General features: G+C 45.8%; 2 protein-coding genes, 1 long non-coding RNA gene and 5 other non-coding genes across 11 annotated transcripts; 6 read left to right on the forward strand and 2 right to left on the reverse strand.

Moving 5' to 3' along the window:
- Nucleotides 1–5333: 5333 nt before the first annotated feature.
- Nucleotides 5334–15189, reverse strand: LOC131418604 (uncharacterized). The gene is made up of 3 exons (XR_009222946.1): nt 14719–15189; nt 12568–12671; nt 5334–6184 (listed from the first exon to the last, which is right to left on the reverse strand). It is a non-coding gene; the product is annotated as an uncharacterized LOC131418604 (long non-coding RNA).
- A 197-nt stretch (nt 15190–15386) lies between these two features.
- Nucleotides 15387–20930, forward strand: NOP56 (NOP56 ribonucleoprotein). The gene is made up of 12 exons (XM_058563067.1): nt 15387–15429; nt 15572–15661; nt 16023–16137; nt 16886–17047; nt 17224–17422; nt 17795–17982; nt 18064–18215; nt 18399–18499; nt 18866–19014; nt 19245–19366; nt 19553–19693; nt 20420–20930. The coding sequence occupies exons 1-12, from the start codon at nt 15427–15429 to the stop codon at nt 20792–20794; spliced, it is 1797 nt and encodes a 598-aa protein (XP_058419050.1). The 5' UTR covers nt 15387–15426; the 3' UTR covers nt 20795–20930.
- Nucleotides 16661–16728, forward strand: LOC131418821 (small nucleolar RNA SNORD110). The gene has a single exon (XR_009223059.1). It is a non-coding gene; the product is annotated as a small nucleolar RNA SNORD110 (small nucleolar RNA).
- Nucleotides 17536–17667, forward strand: LOC131418813 (small nucleolar RNA SNORA51). Its single transcript, XR_009223052.1, has one exon. It is a non-coding gene; the product is annotated as a small nucleolar RNA SNORA51 (small nucleolar RNA).
- LOC131418819 (small nucleolar RNA SNORD86) lies at nt 18562–18647 on the forward strand. Its single transcript, XR_009223058.1, has one exon. It is a non-coding gene; the product is annotated as a small nucleolar RNA SNORD86 (small nucleolar RNA).
- On the forward strand, nt 19088–19158 carry LOC131418811 (small nucleolar RNA SNORD56). Its single transcript, XR_009223050.1, has one exon. It is a non-coding gene; the product is annotated as a small nucleolar RNA SNORD56 (small nucleolar RNA).
- On the forward strand, nt 19412–19482 carry LOC131418810 (small nucleolar RNA SNORD57). The gene has a single exon (XR_009223049.1). It is a non-coding gene; the product is annotated as a small nucleolar RNA SNORD57 (small nucleolar RNA).
- Nucleotides 20887–25925, reverse strand: IDH3B (isocitrate dehydrogenase (NAD(+)) 3 non-catalytic subunit beta). Of its 4 annotated transcripts, XR_009222947.1 has the most exons (13): nt 25857–25925; nt 25639–25719; nt 25412–25510; nt 25191–25311; nt 23435–23495; nt 23225–23357; nt 22984–23117; nt 22791–22893; nt 22550–22696; nt 22218–22312; nt 22046–22106; nt 21123–21324; nt 20887–21015 (listed from the first exon to the last, which is right to left on the reverse strand). XR_009222947.1 is itself a non-coding variant. In XM_058563069.1 (12 exons), the coding sequence occupies exons 1-12, from the start codon at nt 25890–25892 to the stop codon at nt 20935–20937; spliced, it is 1152 nt and encodes a 383-aa protein (XP_058419052.1). In that variant the 5' UTR covers nt 25893–25925; the 3' UTR covers nt 20887–20934. The 4 variants fall into 4 exon arrangements, 3 of the variants coding, with proteins under 3 accessions (XP_058419052.1, XP_058419051.1, XP_058419053.1); XM_058563069.1 differs by lacking the exon at nt 21123–21324; XM_058563068.1 differs by having other exon boundaries at nt 20887–21324.
- Nucleotides 25926–26132: the final 207 nt, after the last annotated feature.

The raw sequence follows: 26132 nt of genomic DNA on the forward strand, positions 1-26132 counted from the left end.
CAGCTGGGACTCACAGGAGCACCATTCCGGGCCGATCCTCGGGCCCCACCGGCTCATACCCCCCCAAATCAGTGTTTTCTCTTCCTCTCTCCTCTCATTGAATGTGGGAACTTTGATTACTTAGTCTCAGGCCCTTGTTGGCTACAAAAAGGAGAGGACAACAGCTTCCTCTGCCCATTAGAGGAGCTGAGCCTCTGCCCCCCTCTCCCCCCCCGCCAACTGCCCTGGTTCAGGCAGCTCTGGGCCTTGCACTCACGGTGGTCTCCCTTGGCTCCAGACTTCAGGAGGAGGGGGCAGGGTTGTCACCACCATCATAGACTTTTTTCATGGTGCCCATGTTGGGACACAGGTTTCTGCCAGCTCTACCAGCTGGGAGGAGAGTGCAGAGGGACCCACCTTTCTCACCATCACCTCTACCCAAAGGAGGTAAGGTGGTTTAAATAAAGGGTAAAGAAGCCAAGGAAAATAAAAGTAAATGAACCAAAGTCTAGCCATGGTGAGTGGGAAGATAGTGATACCCCAAAACCCAGGCTGAGGGGAGCTGATGCCTTTAAGCACCAAAAATGCATTGGAGCCTCCTAGCTGTAATGCAAACGAGTGAGTGAATAGTGTAGTTCTTCTTATCTAATTGAAGGAAACTTCAAGATTGCTCAGGGCATAAAAATCTTTCTCATGCACCAAATTTTAAAAGGAATTTGATATCCCAGACAAGCAAACATTAAAGGAGTTTGTCACCAGGAACCAGTACTACAAGAAATGTTAAAGGGACTGATTTAAGGGAAAATGAAGACCACAAATAGGAAAAATTATCTATTTCCATGATAACAGGGTAATGGATACAAATGCACAAAAAAGAGGTTAGATATGATATCAAAAACATAAAAAGAGGGAGGAGGGGAGTTAAAGAGTAGAGCTTTCAGACAGAGGTCAAACTAAAGAGACCATCAATTCTGTATAGAAGAAGAAAGGAACAGAGAAGGACTACTAAAACACTGAGAAAAACAAAAGTTAAAAAATGGCAGTAAGTACATATCAATAGCTACTTTAAATGTCAATGGACTAAATGCTCCAATTAAAAGGCATAGGGTGGCTGATTGGATAAAAAAACAAGACCCATATATATGCTGCATACAAGAGACACACTTCAGACCTAAAGACGCTCACAAACTGAAAGTGAAGGGATGGAAAAAGATACTCCACGCAAATGCCAATGAAAAGAAAGCTGGGGTAGCAGTACTCATATCAGACAAAATAGACTTTAAAACAAAAACTGTAAAAAGAGACAAAGAAGGGCATTACTTAATGATCAAGGGAACAATCCAACAAGAGGATATAACACTTGTAAATATCTATGCACCCAATGTAGGTGCACCTAAATATATAAAGCAATTATTGACAGAAATAAAAACAGAAATAGACAGTAACACAATAATAGTAGGGGACTTAAGTAACACTCCACTTACACCAACGGATAGATCATCCAAACAGAAGATTAATAAGGAAACATTGGCCTTAAATGACACACTAGAACAGAAGGACCTAGTAGATATATACAGAGCATTCCATCCAAAAACCAAAGAATACACGTTCTTTTCAAATGCACATGGAACATTCTCCAGGATCGATCACATATTAGGCCACAAAACAAGTCTCCATAAATTTAAGAAGATTGAAATAATACCAACCATCTTTTCTGACCACAACGGTATGAAACTAAAAATCAACTATAGGAAGAAAATCAGAAAAGCCACAAATACGTGGAGATTAAACAAAATGCTACTGAACAACAACTGGGTCAACGAAGAAATCAAAGAAGAAATCAAAAAATACCTAGAGACAAATGAAAATGAAATACGACATGCCAGAATTTATGGGATACAGCAAAAGCGGTTCTAAGAGGGAAGTTTATAGCAATACAGGCCTATCTCAACAAACAAGAAAAATCTCAAATAAACAATCTAACAATGCACCTAAAGGAAATGGAAAAAGAAGAACAAACCAAGCCCAAAATCAGTAGAAGAAGGGAAATAATAAAAATTAGAACAGAAATAAATGAAATAGAGACCAAAAAAACAATAGAAAAAATTAATAAAACCAAGAGCTGGTTCTTTGAAAAGATAAACAAAGTTGACAAACCTTTAGCTAGACTCACCAAGAAAAAAAGAAAGAAGGCACAAATAAGTAAAATCAGAAATGAAAGAGGAGAAATTACAACAGACACCTCAGAAATACAAAAGATTATAAGAGAATACTATGAAAAGCTATATGCCAACCAATTCGACAATCTGGAAGAAATGGATAAATTCTTAGAATCATACAACCTTCCAAAACTGGATCAAGAAGAAGTAGAGAATTTGAATAGACCAATCACCAGTAAGGAGATCGAAACAGTAATCACAAACCTCCCCAAAAATAAAAGTCCAGGACCAGACGGCTTCCCTGGTGAATTCTACCAAACATTCAAAGAAGACTTAATACCTATCCTTCTCAAACTCTTCCAAAAAATTGAGGAGGGGGGGAATCTCCCTAACTCATTCTATGAAGCCAACATTACCCTGATACCAAAACCAGACAAGGACACCATAAAAAAAGAAAACTACAGGCCAATATCACTGATGAACATCGATGCAAAAATCTTCAACAAAATACTAGCAAATCGCATACAACAATACGTTAAAAAGATTATACACCATGATCGAGTGGGATTTATTCCAGGTATGCAGGGATGGTTTAACATTCGCAAATCAATCAACGTGATACACCACATTAATAAAATGAAGAATAAAAATCACATGATCATCTCAATAGATGCAGAGAAAGCATTTGACAAGATACAGCATCGATTTATGATAAAAACTCTGAATAAAATGGGTATAGAAGGAAAGTACCTCAACATAATAAAGACCATATATGACAAACCCACAGCTAATATCATCCTCAATGGTGAAAAACTGAAAGCTATCCCTCTAAGAACAGGAGCCAGACAAGGATGCCCACTGTCACCACTCCTATTTAACACAGTATTGGAAGTCCTAGCCAGAGCAATCAGGCAAGAGAAAGAAATAAAAGGGATCCAAATTGGAAAGGAAGAAGTGAAACTGTCACTATTTGCAGATGACATGATTTTATATATAGAAAACCCTAAAGAATCCACCAGAAAACTTTTAGAAGTAATAAACGAATATGGTAAAGTTGCAGGATACAAAATCAACATACAAAAATCAGTTGCATTTCTATACACTAACAACGAAGTAGCAGAAAGAGAAATTAAGAATACCATCCCATTTACAATTGCAACAAAAAGAATAAAATACCTAGGAATAAACTTAACCAAAGAGGTGAAAGAGCTGTACACAGAAAACTATAAAACATTGCTGAAAGAAATTGAAGAAGACACAAAGAAATGGCAAGATATTCCGTGCTCTTGGATTGGAAGAATTAACATAGTTAAGATGTCCATACTTCCTAAAGCAATCTATAGATTCAATGCAATCCCTATCAAAGTTCCAACAACATTTTTCACAGAAATGGAACAAAGAATCCTAAAATTTATTTGGAACAATGAAAGACCCCGAATAAGTAAAGGAATCCTGAGAAAAAAGAACAAAGCTGGAGGTATCACACTCCCTGATTTCAAAATATACTACAAAGCTATAGTAACCAAAACAGCATGGTACTGGCACAAAAACAGACACACAGATCAATGGAATAGAATCGAAAGCCCAGAAATAAACCCACACATCTATGGACAGCTAATCTTTGACAAAGGAGCCAAGAACATACAATGGAGAAAAGAAAGTCTCTTCAACAAATGGTGTTGGGAAAACTGGACAGCCACGTGCAAAAAAATGAAAGTAGACCCTTACCTTACACCATACACAAAAATTAATTCCAAATGGATTAAAGACTTGAATGTAAGACCTGAAACTATGAAACTTCTAGAAGAAAACATAGGCAGTACGCTCTTCGACATCGGCCTTAGCAACATATTTTCAAGCACCATGTCTGCCCGGGCAAGAGAAACAATAGAAAAAATAAACAAATGGGACTACATCAAACTAAAAAGCTTCTGCACAGCAAAGGAAACCATCAACAAAACGAAAAGACAACCTAACGATTGGGAGAAGATATTTGCAAACCATACATCTGATAAGGGCTTAATCTCCAAAATATACAAAGAACTGATGCATCTCAACAACAAAAAAACTAACAACCCAATTAAAAAATGGGCAAAAAACCTGAACAGACATTTCTCCAAAGAAGATATACAGATGGCCAACAGACACATGAAAAGATCTTCAAAATCATTAACTATCAGGGAAATACAAATCAAAACTACAATGAGATATCACCTCACGCCCATCAGAATGGCTATAATTAACAAGACAGGAAACAACATGTGTTGGAGAGGATGTGGAGAGAAGGGAACTCTCATACACTGCTGGTGGGAGTGCAAACCGGTGCAGCCACTATGGAAAACAGTATGGAGATTCCTCAAAAAATCAGGGATAGAACTACCATATGATCCAGCTATTCCACTGCTGGGTATTTATCCAAAGAACTTGAAAACATCAACGCATAAAGATACACGCACCCCTGTGTTCATTGCAGCGTTCTTCACAATAGCCAAGACTTGGAAGCAACCTAAGTGCCCATCAAGGGACAAATGGATAAAGAAGATGTGGTATATATACACAATGGAGTACTACTCAGCCATAAGAAATGATGAAATCCAGCCATTTGTGACAACATGGATGGACATTGAGGGCATTATGCAAAGTGAAATAAGTCAGAGGGAGAAGGTCAAATACCGTATGATTTCCTTCATTAAGTAGTAGATAATAACAACAATAAACAAACACATAGAGACAGAAAAAAAATAAATAAATAAAAATAAAAAATAAAAGGAATTTGATAGTCTGCTTTTGTATAAGGGACATTGAAGATGGTTTCTTTGCGGCGTTTTGCAAAAGTTGCCGTGCAGAGCTTTGTCTCTGGCGATTCCCCATTCACCTAGTATCATATCGTGGTTCTGTGCAGAAGTCTCCTGGGGGGCATAAGCCAGGGAGGCCAGACCATTGAGAAGGCCTTGCCAGCAAGGGCAATGGCTCAGCAGGTGGGAGGACAGGCCAGGACTCCTCAACAGTGAAGGTATCTGGCAGGCATTCTCTCCTTTCCTCTACCCCGTGCTCCCAGGCCCGGGACAGCGTGCTGCTTCAGGATCAAGGGACCATCTCACCCCACGTCTCTGAGTGTTCTAAAGGGAGTCCTCTCCCTCAGCCACCCCCCAACCATGTCCCCAAGGTTCTCAGGCAAATCCCCCACACCCTGGAAGTCAGGCCATGTCCTGGTGGAAAGATGGAGATTTTACAGAGATTTCATAAGCTGTACAATTAAAATAATTTCCGACTTCCCTCTCAATTCTTTCCCCTTCCCAACCCAGCACCAAAACTTCACACACAACCAGGGATTGGGTGGGAATGGGGACACATGACAGGGAGAAACGATAAATTATTTTGCCCCAGTCCATCTCCAAGCAAGGCTAAAGATGTGGCCAATGCCTCATCTCCATGAACCGAGGTCCAGTCCTCAATGCAAAACTGCTTGTGTGTTGTATGTCTTCTTCTGGAAGGACACTCCCTGGCCTTGAGCTAACCTAACTAAGACCTCGACAGGGAATGCAGGCAATCTAACAACAGATCAGGACTAGAAGGCCCAAAGATGGCCACCACACCAACGCCTGGCCTTCAAAGTCATCCTGCCTGAGGATAATGCCAGCCTCTGGGTAAGGGAGCAAGAGTGGCCTCAGTCATCAGCCTCCTAGCGATTACTGCCAGGCTTCCGATGGTTACCAATATACCTAAACACCCACCATAAACACAAACTAATTATTCTGTTCTGAGGACGCATAATTTTACGTGAGGGAATGTTTGTTATCTATTGCTACACAACACATTATCCCCAAAACTTAACAACTTAAAACAATAAACTTTTATTATCTCGCACAGTTTCTGTAGGTCAGGAATTTGGGAGCAGCTTCACTGGGCAGTTCTGGTTCTGGGTATTGCAGTCAAGATCTCAGGTGGGGCTATCGTCTTTGGAAGACTTGAGTGAAGCTGGAAGATCTGTTTGAAAGATGGCTCACACACATGGCTGTTGGTAGGAGGCTTCAGTTCCTTGCTGGCTATTAACAAGAGACTTTGATTACTCCCCACACGGACCTCTCCCTGGGACTGCTGGGGTGTCCTCATAACAAAGCAGCTCGTTTCCCCCAGAGCAAGTGATCGAGAGAGAGAGCAAGGAGGAAGCACAATGCCTTTTATAACCTAGTCTCAGAAGTTATACCATCAGTTCTACCCTTTTCTATTCATTAGAACTGAGTCACTAAGTCTAGCTCACACTCAAAGAGAAGGAGATTAGGCTTCATCTCTTGAAGGGGAGGGTTATCAACGAATTTTTGGACATATTTTAACACGAGATTTCCTAATTCAAATAGTTCCAAGAACTCTATCAAGAAAACTATAAAGCTTTTTTGAGAGACGTCCATCAAAGGATGAGTTAATGGTGGCCCCTGGCATCCATAAGCAATAGGAAACTTCTGGGGAGCTAGGGAGATGGGTAGAGGAAGAAGGCATGGGTAAGAGAGGAAGGGTGTTGATGTGGTGTGACATTATAGTTGCCACATGTTATTAGATAACAGTCTAAGGGTTGCTATCATCTTTGCGTTCTTAGGTTTGACTTTCCAGCTCATTCCATCTTAAAACTTCACTATCCAGTCTATCCAGGGGCCATCAGGCATGAACACCACTCTTCCTTCTTCCCTTCCTTCCTCTCTTTCTTTCTTTCTTTTCTCCTTCCTCAGCTCACCTAAGAATGATTTGAACTAGAAAGTCTATCTAACAATTTATCCAGAGAACTATAACTGGTATCTTACTAATATTACCCTAGTTTGTCTGTGCATTCCTTAGTGGGGGGAAATGAAACAGACACTGAATTTTATCTGTCTGAGGCTATTTTTCCAGGCTGATAATTTCATTTCTAATAATCTACATGCTTGATGTCCATAAAGAGCTCCATCGTACACAGAATCACATACATAGGAACACACTTTTGGTGCAGATCAAGGGGGACACCTGATCTCCCGGTGACTTGCACACTCAAAGAAACTGGGGAGTGACACACCAGCCAGCAAGGAGACCTGGGCAGAGTACCAACAGCATCCCCTACACTGGTGATCCTCAGTTCAGTAAAGTCCCTTCACATATGCTCTGTGGATCCCCGCCAAAGCTGAGGCACCAAAGTTCCTCATGCTCTACAAGGGACCATAAGGAATAAACCCGCCATGCAGAAAGAGACATTTGTCTCTCTTGACCTTGACAGAAAGTAGAAGAGAAAAAGTCTCCCTTGGAAATTTATATCCACAAGGCAGTCCTCACCCAGAGGATCTAAATTCCCATACCAACTGAATGTTCCAAAGAACACAAATTTTATTTTAAAGTGATCTTAGGTTACTAATACCTCCAAGAAATGGAGGGGGTGGGGGCAAAGAAATGAGAAACAACACAACAAATAGAAAGCATATAAGATGACAGAAATAAAATATATTGGGAATCAAAATAAATGCAAATGGACTAAACCCTCCAGACAGAAGACAAAGATTATCAGATGAATATTTTAAAATCCCATGTGCTCTTTCCAAGAGATACCTTTACGATCTAAGGATAGGGTGAGTAGGGACTTTGTCCCTTTTGGTTCCTAGGGAACAAAAAGCAAAACACAATTTTCAAGGGCAAAATAACCAGAGGAGTGAGTGCCATCCAGTTTTGCAAATTGGGCTTGTTTTGAGTGCTAAGGATTTCTACTAAAGACAGCTGTCTGTGGTATTGTGCCAGATCATTTATTCTTCAATGCAGTATTAGTTTGGAAGATGTGAAGAAAGGCCCAAGATCATGGCTGGGACAGATGAGGTATACAGAACATACAGGTATCTATATCACTGAACCATATCTGGAAAATGGGCCATATAAACCCAACCTTCAAATTCTGTTATGAAGATTCAACAAGGTGACGCATGTTAACACTAAGTGCAAAGCATTATGCCAAGTGCTCAATAAATAACAGGTGTTATCACAGGATAAGATCAGTCAGCCTCAGGCTCAGGTTATGAACACTAACAGCATAGGCTGAATGAAATTTTACCCTATAATCCTCATTAACTCTGGGCTTCAGAAGCTGCACCCAAAAAGACAAGGAACTCTGGGCTAGAAGATCTTGTCAGATGCTTCCATTCTTCTGTGTCTATGGAAGGAAATGTTGCATATATGTGTAACTCATTACCAAAGACTCTTGCAGGGTTTCTTTCCACGTTTGAGAAAAGGGCCAAGGAATTGCTAGAAGCCTTTCAAATTTGACGTGAGGGTTTTCTCATTCACAAAATAAGTGTAAAGTGCCGCCATCTTGTGGTTGTTTCATGGAATTTCGTTTCCTGAAGCTCTCCCTAGTCATGGGAATTTAAATAGCACATTCTGTTTCCAATGGTCCGCATTCGTGTTGCCCTGAGTAAAAACTCGGGGTTGATTTACACCAAAATGACACAGTGAGCCATAGGCTGGGCTAAATAAGAGAGGAATGGATGCTATAGAGTATGATCCTTCCCAATGGGTGAACAGTCTTATCTACGCAGAGAAAGGAAAGGCCCCAAATGCCACACGGCTTTAAAGCTTGAGCCTGGAGCCCGCCTGGGAAACTGGAAGCCCCCCTTCAGACCTGCTGCCATGCAGAACATTTCCTCAGCTGGAACTTTTTGGGAAATCTGTCTTGCACGTCACCCCGAAATTAATACCTGATTAAACACTGCTTGATGGAGAAAAAGAGTATCATCAGACCCAAGCCTCTCGTCCTGGCCTTCATTCAAGGCTTCTTTATGGCCTAGATCTTACATGCTAGATCCTTCAGTCTTTCGTCCAACTACTGACCAGGATGAATCTTACACCTCTAGCAAGTTCTTTTGTTTCCAGCTTTTGCTTCCACTCTCTTTCCATCCTGCATCTCTAAATGACCTACACATTCTTTTATGAATACCCCAAATCCCTTCTAGCCATGAAGGCTTCCTCAGGAACACTGGCCCAAACTGTCTTCCCCTCAGCCTCCCATACTACTGCATTATGGTCGGTCCCCCAGCATTATGCGTATGAGCTCTGCTCCAATGTCACCTCTTCGCTGAGGGCCTCTATAAAACAATGCAACATTCCTTCACACTTATCAACACCTGATATATTACATATCTGCTTGATTTTCCGTCTCCCCCTAGAATGTAAACTCCATGATGGCAGTGACTTGGTTTATTTCCTACCATATCCGCACGTCTGTGAGGTGTCTGCAGACTAAAATGAGTCCCCCGGGCCTAATGCACATAAAATGATGCTGGCTGTCAGGGCCACACAAGCACTTAAAGAACTGAGCAGAAGTTGACAGAAGCTGGAATGATACAATCAGGGTAGCAAATCAGATGTTAGGAACCTCACCAGCTTGTGGCACCTCAAACTTGTTTTGACCAATAACATCTTGCCTCCTCATCCAAAAGGTAAGTAATGTCTTTGCCACTGCAAAATCCAATGCTACCAGGCAGTGATGGGGGGGCCAGGATTTTTCAAAGAGAAAGAGGAGGAAATAATACTTAGAAGAAAGCACCCATCGGAGGCAAGGAAGACACCAATCTTTACCATCCATTTAAATAATGTGCAGATGGGCCGGCCCGGTGGCGCAGCAGTTAAGTGCGTGCGCTCCGCTTCAGTGGCCCGGGGCTCACAGGCCCGGATCCTGGGCGCGCACCAATGCACGGCTTGTCAAGCCATGCTGTCATGGATGTTAGCCCAGGGCCAATCTTCCTCAGCAAAAAGAGGAGGATTAGCATTGGATGTTAGCTCAGGGCTGATCTTCCTCACAAAAATAAATAAATAAATGTGTGGGTCATAGAAGCAATCATTAGAAACTAGAATAAATTTGGAATTGAATTATAATGAAAATATTGCACATCAAAATTTGTAGACTAAACTATAAGCAGTACTTAGAGGAAAATGCATATTGAAGAAGTTTAAATGAATGAGCCAAACATCCATATTAAGAAATGAAACAGAGAACAGCAAAATAAAGCCAAACAAGTAGATGAAATGAAATATAAAGAGCAAAAGTTAATTAAAAAGAAAATAAACACAAAATAGAGAGAATCGACAAAATCAAAAGTTTATTGTTTGAAAAGTGAATAATATTGAAAATTTTCTGACAAGACTAATGAACTAAAAAAGAAAGAAGGCAAAAATAAATATTAAGGATAAAAAAGAGATCACAACTACAGATGCTGCAGAAAAGATTAAAAATTTTCCAATTCAAATCTAAAAAATGGGAGAGCATAGATGCAAAAATTGCCAGAAAACTAACAAAATTGGTCCAAGAAAGTAGAAAACCTGAATAATTCTATGACCATTATAAATTTGATTCAGTAATTTAAAATATGCTTTCAAGATCTTCTCTTTGTTTTGGTGTTTTGTTGTTTTATTATAATGGGTGCAAGTGTGGATTTCTTTTTACTTATCCTGCTTGAGATGCATTCCTGTACCTTTGGATCCATGCTTTTCATCACTTCTGGGGAAACTGCATCCACCCTCTCTTCAAATATTGTTCCTCCTGGTGATGGTTAATTTTATGTGTCAGCTCGACTGGGCTAGAGGATGCCAGATAGCTGGTAAAACATTATATCTGGGTGTGTCAGTGAAGGTGCTTCCAGAAGAGATGAGCATTTGAATTGGTGAACTGAGTAAAGCAGATGGCCCTCCCAAATGTGGGTGGCCATCAGCCAATCCTTTGAGTGCCAGAATAGCACAAAAAGGTGAAGGAAGGGCAAATTAGTTCCATCCCTGCTTGAGCTGAGACATCATCTTCTCCTCCCCTTGGACATCGGCGCTCCTGATTCTCAGCCTTTCAGACTCACATCCAGACTTACATCAGCAGCCCCCTACCCCCATTCTCAGGTCTTTGGGTTTGGATTGAATTACATCACCAGCTTTCCTGGTTCTCCAGCTTGCAGATGGCAGATCACGGGACTTCTTGGCCTCCATAACCATGTGAGCCAATTCCTACAATAAATCTCCTCTTATATATACCTATATATATCCTATTGCTTCTGTTTCTCTGAAGAACTTTGACTAACACACTCCATTTTTCCTTCGTATCTTCTGGGCAGAACAAGGGCTAAACCCTTTCATTCCAAACTCTACGTCTCTTAATTGCTCTTTCACCTTTTTACCTCTCTTTGTTGCATTCTGGATAAATTATTTCATTATATCTTCCAGTTCACTAATATTCTCTTCAGCCTTGCCTAATTTGCTAATGAGTCATTGCATTTCTTCTAAATTTCAACAATGAGTTTTTTATTTCTACAAGTATCATATCTGTTCATTTCTGCCCTGCTCCCCTGACCATGGCACAGATGAAGCTGCATGCCTCGAAAACAGACACTGACAATCTTTTTCTGTAAAGGGTCTAGTAAATATTTTAGACTGTTATTTACTCTGTCACATATTATTTTTCTACAACCCTTTAAAAATGTAGAAATCATTCTTAGCTCTTGGGCCCTACAAAAATAAGCCACAGGCCAGATTTGGCCCATGGGTCACAGTTTGCTGACCACTGCTGTAGAGGTCCCACACTCCACCCAATGCAATGGTCAATACAGCATAGTATTCATGAGGGAAGTGTGAGATCAAAAGTCCCTCTGGTAATGAGCCTGGTCCTCCCAGCCTATATATGGCAGGCAGGTGATCACAAAGATTATGTATGCACCATTGAGGCACACCATGTATGCCTCAATGAGGAAACACATGGGTGCCACATGGCATGGAACCAGTAGACACCTGAAGTAAGGAGACTGAGATGTCAGTGATTTTGAGCATCTGGCTGAGATCAGCAAGTCTGAGGATACAGTGCACAGGCCTAGGGACCAGTCCAAAGCAGCCATGTTACAGCAGAGATTAATGGGGTCCCAGACACAGCACTAGAACCTGAGCACAAAGACCCGAGATATCCCCCCGCCCCTTCCCCCTACAACTAGGCTGTGAGAGCGCTCTCACATAAACCCTGGTGCCATTTTGAAAAGAGCAGAAGAAGACAGAGGAAATCTAAAAGACTTAGCAACATTGTTTAAAACAGAAACAACTGAGATACCAATAACTGTCAAGTTTACACACTGAGTATATTTTCCAGGTTCCAACATTAAATCAGGGTGACAGTAAACTGTCGATCTACTGCCACTGGAAATTGAAAAGTGGAATGCACAACTGTTTTACCATGTGAAACTAAGCTGTGTTTAGAGACGATCTGCCTACATGTGTAAGTTAATGGCTAAAGTGATAGAAATGAATCAGGGTAGCTGGGTGTATCAAATTGGGGTTCTAGTAGGTTCTATGGGAGGTGATAGGAGAACTGGAACGAAACCGAGAATAGGTAAAATGAAATGTTGTTGTGCTACTTATTGATAAAGGGGACAAAAGAACAAGATGAAAGACCACTAACATTTGTTGAGTTCCTACTACATGCCAGGTACCACACCTGTGTCACACCTGGTAGATGTTCAATAAAATGTTTGTTGCAGAGATGAAGAATCCTCACTCTTCATTCTGCAGAAGAAATGAAAGCTCAGGAAGATTAGGTGATTAACTTAAGGTCACCTGAACCCAGGTTTGCTGACTCTGATTCATGTTTACCACTGCTTAACAAATCATCCTGAAATTTAGTGACTTAAAACCACAATATTTATATTTCTCACAATGCTGTGGGTAGATGGGGCTCAACTAGGTGGTTCTTCTGCTAGTCTTATTTGGGGTCACTCATGTGGCTGTAGTCCGATGGTGGCAAGGGCTGGAACACACAAAATGCCTTTACCCAGGTCTTCTTTCTTGACAGGGACAGCTGGAAAGCCGGACCTCTCCATCAAGTCTCAGGGCCTTTCCTTCTCTATGTGGTCTGTCCAGCAGAGTAGCTGAACTTCTTATAAGGCAACTCGAGGGCTCCCAAGAATGCAAAAGGCTGAGGCCTGGAAATGGCACAGAATCACTTCTGTCGCGTTCTATTGGCAAAAAAGAGTCACAGGCCCAGCCCAGTTCATTGTGGGAGGAGACTATACAAGGACCTAATACCAGGAGGAAGGGGTCATTGGTGGTCATCTTTGGAGACTAGCTACCGCAGGTGATCCTGGGACACCAAGCCCTTAATCTTCCCATTACTTCATGCCACGATGAACACCCACAAATAGAACATGACTAGATACTCTGCCTTAGAGAGATCATTCTGGCAGTGGAGAGAAAGGTGTTTTGGAGAAGGGGAAACCAAAGGTTTTGCAAAAGTCCTGAATTAGGTAGGATGGTGGTGGTGGTGGTGGTCAAGACCTGAACCTAGGCAGGAAAAGTGAACCTAGCAAATAGGCCAAAAAGAAGGAAGATATGGTCTCTAACACGACGCACTACAGATGGCCCATTCTGGGCAGGCAGGATTATGAAGTATCGGGGAGACAGTTTAGTCAAGAGATGGAGGTGAGGAAGCCAAAGGAATATTTTTAGTGTTTACACCATGTCCCTATCTAATCATAAGTGTTTGTATCTCACTAACTGAAGTGCACTTTTCTTCGGCCACCCCTCTAAGCTAGCAAACTGCTTCAGCACAGCTCCTTTATAACCAGAAGACTCAAATCTACTCAAAGTACCACTGTGGTGACTCTCAGGCTTTTTGTATTTAATCCACAAAAATCTGCATTTACATAATTTACTTATATACTACATATATTTGTATCCATATTTCTCCATGTATACATGTGTATATTTATACATACATGTATACATATGTAAGTTTGGCTGAGACAAAAGTTTCACAAATCAATACCCCTCCTCACTCTATGTGACATATTATTATTTCCTATTCTCTTTCATCCTATGTTTTTAATGCCAGCCAAGAATGTCTAAAGTCACTCTACAAGCCATTAATAGACTCCAACTTCTCCTTTGAAAACTGCTATCTTAGTAGATAAGCCCCTGTAATCCCAGGAATATTTAAGATTAAGTATAGAAATAATGAAGTAAATCAAAGTCACAGCATTAATATTTTCCATTACATTTTGGAATCACCTAATTTGGTATTTATAAAACAGAATTTAACATACTGATGTATATAATAGATTAGTTTTGCAATTCAATTTTAAAATGTGGAGTAACTGATTCAGACTCAAGGTTATAAGTGGATATATGTAACAGAATGTAACCACATTTGTAAGCAATACTCAGATTATGCGTTTAAGATTTACCAACCATCTTTTTTAAGATATTATGTTTTAAAAGTGAGCTCAGTACTTGGATTTTGTTTGTCAAGTAACTTAATTGCTTAAGAAAATAAAATATATTAAATTTATAAATGCACTTCAGTTATGGGAATTTAAGTTTAAAACCACCCCCTTAAAATGACTTTAATTTACCAGCATGTATACTACTTTAGGATAACCAAGTTTTGGATTTGCAAAGGTAATTTCAAAATAGTCGCCTGAGTGCCCAAAAGCCTCCCTCTAGGACATGGAAGCAGCTCCGATCCATTCGGAGCCAACTGGGTGTTAAGAGGCGAGCAACACGTGGCCCCGCAAAGGAGCTGGGTTCTGCTGAAGCAGGGGAACGAGAAACCGACCTGGGAGGAGGCGGGATCGTCTTCCTTTTCTACTTTGTCTCCGGCCACCCTCAGTTTTAAAAATAAGTAAAATACAATGTAACAGTACGAAGCCAGCCACCAAGAGTCACGATTCCTCAGGGTCTGCGCCAGAGCGCCCCAGGCTCCGCTTCCGTCCCAGAGAGGAAGAAAAAGCGCGCGGCCACAGGGCTCCTGGGAGGGTCGTCCCCGACTGGGAAGCGGGGACAAAGGGGTTCCGGGAGCGTGGGGAGGATGGAGGGGTCTGGGGCCCCAGGTCACAGCTCTGCGGAAAGCCGGGTGGGCAACAGTTTCTGCCGGGGGATGGTCGCCGCGGCCAGCGCGGGGCCTCCCGCCCGGGTGTCACCGAGCTCTGCTGCCCGTAATTTATATGACGAAAACATGAGGGATTGGACTATTATTCAGAAAAGCGCCTTTCCAAACCATTCTGCGGCCTGCAGGAAGAGACCAGTCCCGCGCGTCCCCGGTAAGCGCGCCCACGCCGCAGCAGAGGCCGGAAGAGGCCAGCCCGCGCGCCCGCCACCCCCGCTCCGGGCCATACCACCCCGGCGGATTCCCCCTCCGAAGGCCCGGAAAGGTATCGCCCCCGGCCTCTGATTGGCCGACGGCGCGGGGGCGTGGCCTACGGAGCCTGGTTCCGCGCGCCAGAGCCCGCTCGCCGCATTGCGAGCCGGGCCAGGAGCAGGCGCCATGGTGAGGAGTGGTTGCGCGTTTTGGGGGAGGCGAAGGCCGCGGTGCGGGCCTGGTTGCGGGCCAGGGCCGGGTCCTACCCTGCGAGCGGGGCCAGGTGAACGGGGAGGCCGCGCTGACGCTCGCGCCCCGGCTCCGGTTCCAGGTACTGCTGCACGTGCTGTTCGAGCACGCGGTCGGCTACGCGCTGCTGGCACTGAAGGAGGTGGAGGAGATCAGCCTGCTGTTGCCGCAGGTGGGTGAAGTGGGGGCCTCGCCGTCCGCGCTGCAGCCCCTCCGGCCGCGGGTACCCCAGCATGCACCGCGCGCTCCCACGTGGCTGGCCGCGCGTTGTGGGTGCTCTGGGCCAGACAACTCCAGAGCAGGGGGTAGTTAGCTGCAGTCGTGATTAGAATCTCGTTAGGAGCGCTTAGAAGTAAGTCTCCCCAACTCCACTCCGTACCGATGAAGCAGAACCGGGACTTAGGGCCCATGATCGGTTCATTTTTAAAGAGTTCCGTTGGTTCTGATGTGCGTTCAAGGCTGAGAACCGCTGCTTTACTGCGCCCTAGAGGCAACAGCGAGGGAAGGAGACCATTCATCCTTTCTCCCCCCAGGTGGAGGAGTGCGTGCTCAACTTGGGCAAGTTCCACAACATCGTTCGTCTCGTGGCCTTTTGTCCCTTTGCCTCATCCCAGGTTGCCTTGGAAAATGCCAACGCTGTGTCTGAAGGTGAGTAGGCCACCACCAAGTATTGTTTCGGAGATAAAGTCAAGATAAGGGATCCTGCTACTGTTTTCCTAGGGGAGCTTGTGATGATATTTGCTTTCCTTGGCTGGATTGTTCTAAATCTGACATGTGCTGGGCGGTATTTAATGTGTACAGAATGTATTTGAATCTTCACAGAGCTCAAGGTCTGGGGAATATGGTAGGCTAAATGTAATAATTAAAGCGCACAATCCAGGGTGAAGGCTTTATTTCCCTGTGGGCGCTGTAGTGATAAATGATACTTAAATGAAATCTGGTAAGTGAGGCTGGTTTAATGCTAAACCCAATCAACTGTGGTTTTCTGCTACTTTGTTCAGTTGATTGGAAAGGGCAATTCTGATACATAAAAGCCAAGAAAAAGAGGTTGGTCCCAGAAGGCAAATCAGGTATTACTTTCATAGTGCTCCAGGGTGTTTTAAGCTTTCAGTTATGTATTTCACTGAGCTGTTGAACCTGAGTCCTGTTCCTCCCATAGTTGATGAAGGCTTTGCAGTGATGACTTGAGTCTGTCAATCCCCTGAGTGCAATCACTGATGTCTCCATGTCTCTGAGCAAAGCCTGAAGGGGAGGGGTCTAGGCAGGCCATCCCAGCATGCTCTGGGAGACTACTGTAGGATCAGTCTGTCACTTAAATCAATTGAGGGGACAGGATCCCTTTTATGATTCAAGCATCCTTCAGCTTGGTAGTGGGAGCTCTGTTCTTTGCCCTGAGGTGTTGTTCATGAGGATCTCCGCCTGCTCTTGGAGACTCACCTACCATCCAAAAAGAAGAAAGTTCTCTTGGGGGTTGGGGACCCCAAGATTGGTGCTGCTATACAAGAAGAGTTAGGATACAACTGCCAGACTGGAGGCGTGATAGCCGAGATCCTGCGAGGTGAGACCGTCATCTGTTAGCATTCATGCCATTGTTCACATCTTTGAGGGGGGTTCTGGAAATTTATTTTAGGGTGCTTATGGTTGCTTCTGGGAAGCCCTCCTGCTTGGCTGGTGCCCGTGGGTGCAGAAGCTAGCTGAGAGCCCTTTTTTGCTCACAGTCTTGCCCTCCTCCAGGAGTTCGTCTGCACTTCCACAACCTGGTGAAGGGTCTGACTGATGTGTCTGCTTGTAAAGCCCAGCTGGGCCTGGGACACAGCTATTCTCGTGCCAAAGTTAAGTTTAATGTGAACCGGGTGGACAATATGATTATCCAGTCCATTAGTCTCCTGGACCAATTGGATAAGGACATCAATACCTTCTCCATGCGTGTCAGGTAAAGTGCAGGGGCACCTCCTGAGAATGGGGTCTTTGGCTTGTGGTTTAGCTAATTTGGAATCCTGAGATCAGGACTGGCTCCTGTGGGTGTAACCATGTGGGGTGGGGCTGGGCCTCCTGATGCTTACCACAGGCTGTGTTCTTACACTGACTGTATAGAAAGAGGAGGCAGAGTGAACCCACCCCATATACACCTCAGCCCAGGCCCTTTGCTTGGTCTGTATTGTGAATGGGGGGACAAGGAGTTGAGGTTTTGAATCTTGACTTCTTCCCCATTTCCTCCAGGCAAAGAGTAGATGTGGAGAGGGCTAAGGCTGTAGCTTTATTTGAGATGGCAGCTGAGCCAGGGAGTGATTGTGGTTCTCTGCAGGGAGTGGTATGGGTATCACTTTCCTGAGCTGGTGAAGATCATCAATGACAATGCTACGTACTGCCGCCTTGCTCAGTTCATTGGAAACCGAAGGGAGTTGAATGAAGAAAAGCTGGAGAAGCTGGAGGAGCTGACAATGGATGGGGCCAAAGCTAAGGCTATTCTGGATGCCTCACGGTCCTCCATGGGTCAGTATAGGGTCTGGCAGCCAAAATAAGGTATGGGGCTCTGAGTATCTGACTCCTGCATTCACACTTGGTGTCCCTTAGGCATGGACATATCGGCCATTGACTTGATAAACATCGAGAGCTTCTCCAGTCGTGTGGTGTCTTTGTCAGAGTACCGCCAGAGCCTACACACTTACCTGCGATCCAAGATGAGCCAAGTAGCCCCCAGCCTGTCAGCCCTCATTGGGGAAGCGGTGCGTCACGGGGAATGCAAAAATGGGGGATTGAGGAATATTACCGTGTATATCCAAACCTGCTGTATTTCCTGACCCACCATAACTTCCCCTGATTGCACTTGATGGGAAGAGGTGAAGCAGGGTTATGCAGTTGGTGGGCTGGCAATTCTAGCTTCTCTAATTCCTTGAATCCTTCTCCAGGTAGGTGCACGTCTCATTGCTCATGCTGGCAGCCTCACCAACCTGGCCAAGTATCCAGCGTCCACAGTACAGATCCTTGGGGCTGAAAAGGCCCTGTTCAGGTACCAGTGAGGGCACCTGCCCACACTCAGGTGCCACTTCTGGTGCCCACTGCTTGTTTGGGGATCACAGTGATGGCTGACCAGGGCTCCCTGACCTATACAGGCCTCTGCTATGGGGGTGATGGCCAGTCCTGGTGTCTGAGTGATTCCCAGGGCCCAGCAAAGGGACCAAGTTTCCAGGTCAGCGACATTGGATGCCTTCCCTTTGCCTCTGGGAGCTGTGGGTTGGCATGAGGTGGGGTGAAGACCCGGCCTGGCCTGAGGCTTACTCTGGAAACTGGGGGAAGAGGGGAGGGAAGGAGTTGCCGTGGCTAATGAGGTTGAAATTTCTGATCTTAAAGTCTCCACTGAATATTTTTCTCCCAGAGCCCTGAAGACAAGGGGTAACACCCCAAAATATGGACTCATTTTCCACTCTACCTTCATTGGCCGAGCAGCTGCCAAGAACAAAGGCCGCATCTCCCGATACCTGGCAAACAAATGCAGTATTGCCTCACGAATTGATTGTTTCTCGGGTATGGGTGGGGCGTTGGCAATTGTGAGGAGAAGGGGCTGGGAGGGAGGGGAGGCTGGCTACCTTAGCAGCTTCTACAATGATGGCAGTATTTTTCGTCAACAGCAGTTCACCTAGTGAGTGTTGAGACTTTGGGTCTGAGTGAAGCTGAGGGTAGAGGGAACGGGTAGGGAGTAGTTTGTCCTTGTAGGGGCTGACAGGCTTTGTTTACCCATATACACACACATCCAGAGGTGCCCACAAGTGTATTTGGGGAGAAGCTTCGAGAACAAGTCGAGGAGCGGCTGTCCTTTTATGAGACTGGAGAGATTCCACGAAAGAATCTGGATGTCATGAAGGAGGCAATGGTTCAGGTCAGTTTGGGCTTTGCTAGGTGGGGGAGAACAACAGCTGGCTGTTGGAGGTGATGAACTATCTTAGCCTGACCTGGTAGAGTGGAGGCAAAAAACTGATTTAATGAGCCTGATCCAATAAAGCCAGAAGGGGGACCTAGAGAGCCAGAGGTCTTGAGAACCTTTTTAGCACTTTTCTTTGGCCAGGCAGAGGAAGCGGCTGCTGAGATTACTAGGAAGCTGGAGAAACAGGAGAAGAAACGCTTGAAGAAGGAAAAGAAACGGCTGGCTGCAATTGCTGCCCTCGCGTCTTCAGAAAACAGCAGTAGTACTCCGGAGGAGTGTGAGGTCAGTAGGCAGGTCAGCCCTCAGGCCTAGGCATGAAGATCCTAGGTTATATTTCAACAGAACAGAGGATGTGCTACCACAGGTCATGGTCAGGTCCAGACTTTTGGACTGAAATAGGGACCTGAAACATCAAAAACGACCTCTTGATTCTATAGGAAGGAGATAGGTGCTGAGAGAACTTGCTCAAGAGCCCAGAGAGCTGGTTGTAGTACACACCAGTTCCCTGGGCAAGTGTGTTCTGTCCTCGGCTGCCTCCCAGGAGTCTTCAACAGGGGGTAGTGTAAATTCCTGCTCTGCTTGTCAGACGACGTGGCCAGACGTAGCATTTCATAGTGGGGATTGGGGCAAGGAGGTCTCCAATGTCCTAGGTTAGAATCACTCTCCCTGGGATCTTCTCATAGTGCTCAATTTGCCAAATAGTGTTTCAGGGTCCCTTCTGGAACTTGGCATGGCAGTTATCTAGTGACCAGTATGGTGGGGAACTTTTGTAAGTTATTCAGTGGGCTTAGATAACCACATGATCTCCCCACGTTCTAAGTGGGAGTTGTCTTTGGGGTAGATTTCCAGAGTTATATCCATATAGTTAACCATCCCAGAAACACTGGCCAATTTTAACAGCATTTCCACCAGTCTTTCTGCCCTACTTAATTGCCGGAATTTTAAGGAGGTATGTGTGTGTTCACACAATGATGGATGACACTGTTCCATGCCCCTTTGCCCCTTTAGGAGACAACTGGGAGACCCAAAAAGAAGAAAAAGCAAAAGTTCCAGGAGGCTCCTCAGGAGAATGGAATGGAAGAACCAGCTGTCTCTTTCTCCAAACCCAAGAAAAAGAAATCTTTTTCCAAGGAGGAGCTCATTACTAGTGATCTTGAAGAGACAGCTGGCAGTGGAAGTCTTCCCAAGAGGAAGAAATCGTCCCCCAAAGAGGAAGCAGTTAGCGACCCTGAAGAGGCAGGAAATAGGAGTGTCCCCAAGAAAAAGAGAAAATTCTCTTCCAAGGAGGAGCCACTCAGCAGTGGACCTGAGGAGGCTGCTGGCAGCAAAAGCAGCAGCTCTAAAAAAAAGAAAAAGCTCCAAAAGCTATCCCAGGAAGATTAGAATGGACATCCCCTGGGGTGGCATAACCCACAGTGACATTTCCCAACAACCCAACCATCCCCTATACCCCAATAAAAACAAATTCATAAGAGTCAACATAACATGTTTTATTTGACACCTTACAAAGGTGTAGGTGGGACCTATGGGCGGGACAGGGCATCAATGACAGCCTCAGTGAAGTCTTGGCAGGTAGCATAGCCACCCATGTCAGAAGTTCGAACCTGTGGGGGAGAATTGTCATCATCCCTGTGGCCTGGGCCCCATCCCTAACCACCCCCCAACCACCACCTAATAAACAGTTGCCTAAGGAAGCCAGCCCCAGGACAACCTAGGCTCTGCCCAGAAGGTGATTATGGTCAGGTTAAGGGCTCTTCTCTGGTCCACTGTACTGAAGGGAGATGTAGGTAGTATGGTCCTTGTGAGGTTGGAGGGACTAAAGGGCTCTAGCCCCCATAAGGGTGCAGGTGGCCGATGACAGACTTGATGAAGTCGGTTGTGGTGCTGTAGCCGCCCATGTCTCGAGTCCGCACCTACAGCCACCACCGGCAAGAGCCGTGGGGGAGAAGAGAAGAGAGCCCATGAAGGGGGGTAGGGCAACGTGATGGCAGTGGGATCCAAGAAGGGGTGACACAGCAGAGAGGCAAGGCCAGAAAGAAGAGGCAACGCAGCAGAGATGCAAGGAGGCGGCCAGGTTTGGAAGAGCCTGGGCCCATCCACTCCTGTCTTCTGAGAGCCAGAGCCACTATTAGAGGTGTGCTGCAGCCTGGGCAGGATGGGAGGCTGAGCATGAAGTGAGATGGGAAATGCAGATCAGAGACAGGATGAGGATGCCTTAAAGGAAATGAGACAGAGACCAGGTGGGAGGAAAGATGAGGGCAGGGGAATGCAGATGAGGATGGGCTTTCAGGTGTGGAGAAGGTACTACCAGTGCCTCATCCTGCTTGCTACCGCCCTCTGCTCCTCCATCCTCCATCCTCTCCCCCAGACAGACAGCTGCAAGTTCTGCATGAAGATGGCCCATAAAAGAGCCAAGGGATGGAGCAGGAAAGAGGGAAGAGCAGATGGGAACTAAGAGACAAAGGAGATCAAGAGGATGCAACAGCCAAGAGAAGGGTGAAGAACAGCCCTGAGAGGGACGGGGGAAGACCAGATAGCAGATGTTCTGGGGACCTGGAGGGAAAGGAGGCCCCAATTCAGGTTCCCCAGAGAATAGCGACAAGGCCCTGAACCCCACAGCCTTTCCAAACTCACCTTGCCAACTTTGATCACCTTCTTCACAGCATCGGCAATCAGGTTGGAGTGATACTCGAGACTGTCAGTGTGGACAGGAGGAAACTGAGATTCCCTCACATCGTCCCCGACTTCCCCACCTGTGCTCCCCGTTACAACACCCGTCCTCCTCCCCAAGCCCGCCACGACCTACTTAAGATGCCGAAGCATGTTGGAAGCCGACAGCAGCATGGCTGTGGGGTTGGCTATGTTCCTGCCCACTGCCTGGGCAAATGGGTGCCGGGCGCCCTGTGGAGAGAGGGGCAGACCAGTCACTGGGAGCAGACGTTATGCAGAGGCTGAGGTCAGGGAAGGGCATTAGAGGAGAGGTCAGGCCAGGGACACTAAGAAAAGCCATGGAGGGATGGGGAGCGGGAGCAGGCCAGGGTCACTGAGGAGAGGGATGTAGTGGGGGGAACTATCAGGGAAGACCTGAGGTCAGAAGGGCATGCAGAGAGGGCTGAGGGAGGAGAGGACCTCACTCACCGTCTCAAAGACTGCATACTCTGCACTGTAGCTCTCACCAGGGACAACACCAGCTCCCCCAACCAAGCCAGCAGCCAAATTGTCGATAATGTTCCCATAGAGATTGGGCATCACCAGCACATCAAACTGGTAAGGGTTCTGCACCAGCTAGGCGGCAAAATGTGGGCATGGGGAAGAGAACTAAATCCCACTCCTGCCCTCCCTCAGCACAGTGAGAGTGGAGACATAGGGAAGGCCTCACCTGCATGCAACAGTTGTCTATGATCATTGTCTCAAACTTGATTTTGGGGTACAGTTCAGCAACTTCCTCACAGCACTGCAGGAACAAACCATCCCCAAGTTTCCTGTCCATGGGCCAAAGGAAACAAATTCAGCCAAGAGTGCAGGGGGCTACTTTCCCAGGATCCTACCCCAGGCAAAGCCATGTCCCTCACATGATGTTGGCCTTGTGGACAGCCGTGACCTTGCTCCGCCCCTTCTTAGTGGCATAGTCGAAGGCGAACTTTGCAATCCGCTGAGATTTGGTTCGAGTGACAATCTTCAAGCACTCAATCACGCCCCTTGCACTCTGGGTAAGAAGAGAGAAGCATCTGGGTGACACTGGAAACAAGGGAAGGAGGAGCTATGCCTCTCTCCCACCTTCACCCCTGCCCTCCCCAATTTCTAGGTCCTAACCTCATGTTCCAGAGAGCTGTACTCCCCTTCTGTCTGCTCTCGAATGATCACCAGATCTAGGTTGTTGTGTCGAGTCTTGTACCCAGGAAGTGACTTCACGTGGACTACATTGGCAAACAAGTCCAACTTACGCCTGGGGGTGGGGCAAAGCCATCAGCACTATGCCTGGTGCCCCAGTACCCCTCTGACCCACGGCCCCTCACCACCTACCTCAGCCGCATATCATAGGAGGCTAGTTCCCCCTTATACTCCATCGGGGTGTGGATCTTTCCTGCATAAACAAAGGGGGAGGGGGTATCAGGCACAGGCCAAGCCTAAGGGAACTCATACTGGGATCCAATCCTCTCAGTGACATAATGCAACCCAGACTACCAACTCCCACTCCCAAATCAGTGACCCTTAAATGCCTGTGGAAACAAGGGGCAAAGAAGAAAAATGTAGTTAAAACCAGAAACATCTGTCCACTGTTTTCATTTTAGTCACCATGTTTAATTTATGTTGAAACTTCAAAATGTCTTAAAAAGGGAACAGATGATTTTTTTCCTGTTATCAAAGAGCCTGGGTTTAATAGGTTGAGAAACAATGCTAGGAGATCTGTGACCTTTCTTGATGTTTCTGTGTCTTCCTATTTGACATTTTTTCAACCAAGACTTATTGAATATCAACCATGTGTCAGGCACTAGGGCTATCAACCAAAAAATACAACACACAACTCCTGTCCTCAAAGGGCAAACAATGCATTGGGGAAGACAGATAATATGAAAGACATGATAAACACCATGGGAGAGGTATTAACGATGTGCAAAGGAACATAGAGAAGACATTCCCTTTGGTAATATCAAGAAGTGTCACAGAACAGCTGGCACTTCAGCCAGACCTTAGGTTAAATGAGCTTAGTAGGTTGAATAGTGACTCCCAAAATGATATGTCCAAACCCTAACCCCAGACCCTGTAAATGTGACCTTATTTGAGAAAATAGTGTTTGCAAATATAATTAAGGATCTTGAGAAGAAATCATCCTGGATTAGGATGGGCCCTAAATCCAATGACAAGTCCTTATTTGTCACTGAAAGAAAGGGCGAAACAGATACACAGAACAGAGGAGAGAAAGCCATATGAAGACAGAGGCAGAGACTGGAGTGATGCATCTACAAGCCAAAAATACCAAGGAACACCAGGAGCCACCAGAAGCCACCAGTAGCTGGAAGACGCAAGGAAGGATTCTCCCCTAAGCCTTCAGAGACAGCCCTGCTAACACATTAATTTCAGAAGTCTGGCCTCCAGAACTGAGAGAGAATAAATTTCTGTTATTTTAAGCCACCAGGTTTACGGTAATTTGTTACAGCAGCTCTAGGAAACTAATAGTGAGTAAAAAGGATTCTGACAGGTAGCATCAAATGAAGAACATTCCAGACAGAAAGAACAGCAAAAGTTAAGATAGTACGTGTATCTGTAAACTAACACAGTCTAGTGTGACCAAAGCACAGAACAAGTGTTGTGGAAACAAAGACAGAAAAGCTGAGTGTCAGCTTATAAAGAACCTACTTTCCTATGCTAAGGCTGGGCCTGGCAAAGTCATGCTGGTCTTTCCAAGCGAAGAGATGTAGAAGATGGACTGTAGGGGCAGAATTGGAAACCAAAAAATCTAATGAAGGGAAGCTGAAAGGAAGACAGAAAAAAAGAGGCAGCTAGAAGTGGTATTCTAGAAACACAATTAACAAGACTTGATGACCCATAATGTAGTCCCATGACAGACCCCCAACTCTTGGAGCCTTCCTGCATAGACGGCTCACATGACCTCGCAACTCTTGGGTTCCCAACAGGAAGGAACAAATGGCCACCAATCAGTGGTGGGAGCTCAGGAGAGTTAATGTATTAGTATGTGCGGAGAGAAGCTTAATGACCATTTATTTGTTCACTTGATTTTAAATAACACATGGGCGGGACAGCAAGGGAGTACACGTACCAATGATGGCCACCTTGTTCTCTTTCATGGAACTCAGCACCTGCTCCAGCTTCTCCTCAGACGCCATATTCTGCACCTCGCTTAGGTGATGCTCCTGGAACTCCACTGGGACAGAGGCAGCCTTCAGGAACAGGTCCCCAAAATCGCAAGGTCAGAATCGAGTAAGTCTTTTCCAACCCACTCCATCGTCCCTTGCTGGCTGATTCCCCCAGGCCACTCACCTTGAACACCTCCTTGACAGCGTGCATCAGCTCAGGCCCCACGCCGTCTCCTGGCAGCATAGTCACGGGAAAGGCGCCCTCCACCCTTACATCCTCGGCCTGCAAGCGGGGCCATCAGAGCTAGAGCTGGGGCGGGAACAGGGGTCCTGGGGGGAAAGAAGGAAGGGGGAAGCCCGGGGAGGAGGGGACAGGGACATGGGCGAGACCGGAACCTGACTTGAGTTCACCTGGCTCCGCGAGGCGGCGTGCGCCACGGCCGAGGCACTGAGGCTCCTCCATGCCCCGGGGTTCGGGGCGGCAACCAGCGCCTGCCACAGAGACACACAGAGACACCCGACCTGTGAGGTCGGGTCTGGGACCCCCGGACCCCGAATACGGCAGTGAGCCGGGTACAAACCCGCTGCTCCCCCGCCCGCCCCCGGCCCGGCCTGCCCCCGGGCCTCACTCGGGTCAGCCAGCGGACACCACTGAGAGCCGCCATGTTCCCCGCAGGAGGTCGCGAGGGAAGTGACGCCGGAAGCCGGCGCGGCCCGGCACGCTGACTTCCGGTCCGTCATGGGCTGCCGGGGGTTCTCTTTCTTCCTCCAACCAACGTTTCATGTCCGGTGCTTTTCATCCTTGTCGTTCATCCTGCCTTACTCACCTCTTCCCCTGGAGGCTCACGGGAGACACAACCAGTTTGTCCGTTGTTTTATTTTCAGTCACCATATTTATGTTGAAA

This window comes from Diceros bicornis, chromosome 19 (assembly GCF_020826845.1).
Source record: "Diceros bicornis minor isolate mBicDic1 chromosome 19, mDicBic1.mat.cur, whole genome shotgun sequence".
In the NCBI taxonomy this organism is placed as follows: Eukaryota; Metazoa; Chordata; class Mammalia; order Perissodactyla; family Rhinocerotidae; genus Diceros; species Diceros bicornis.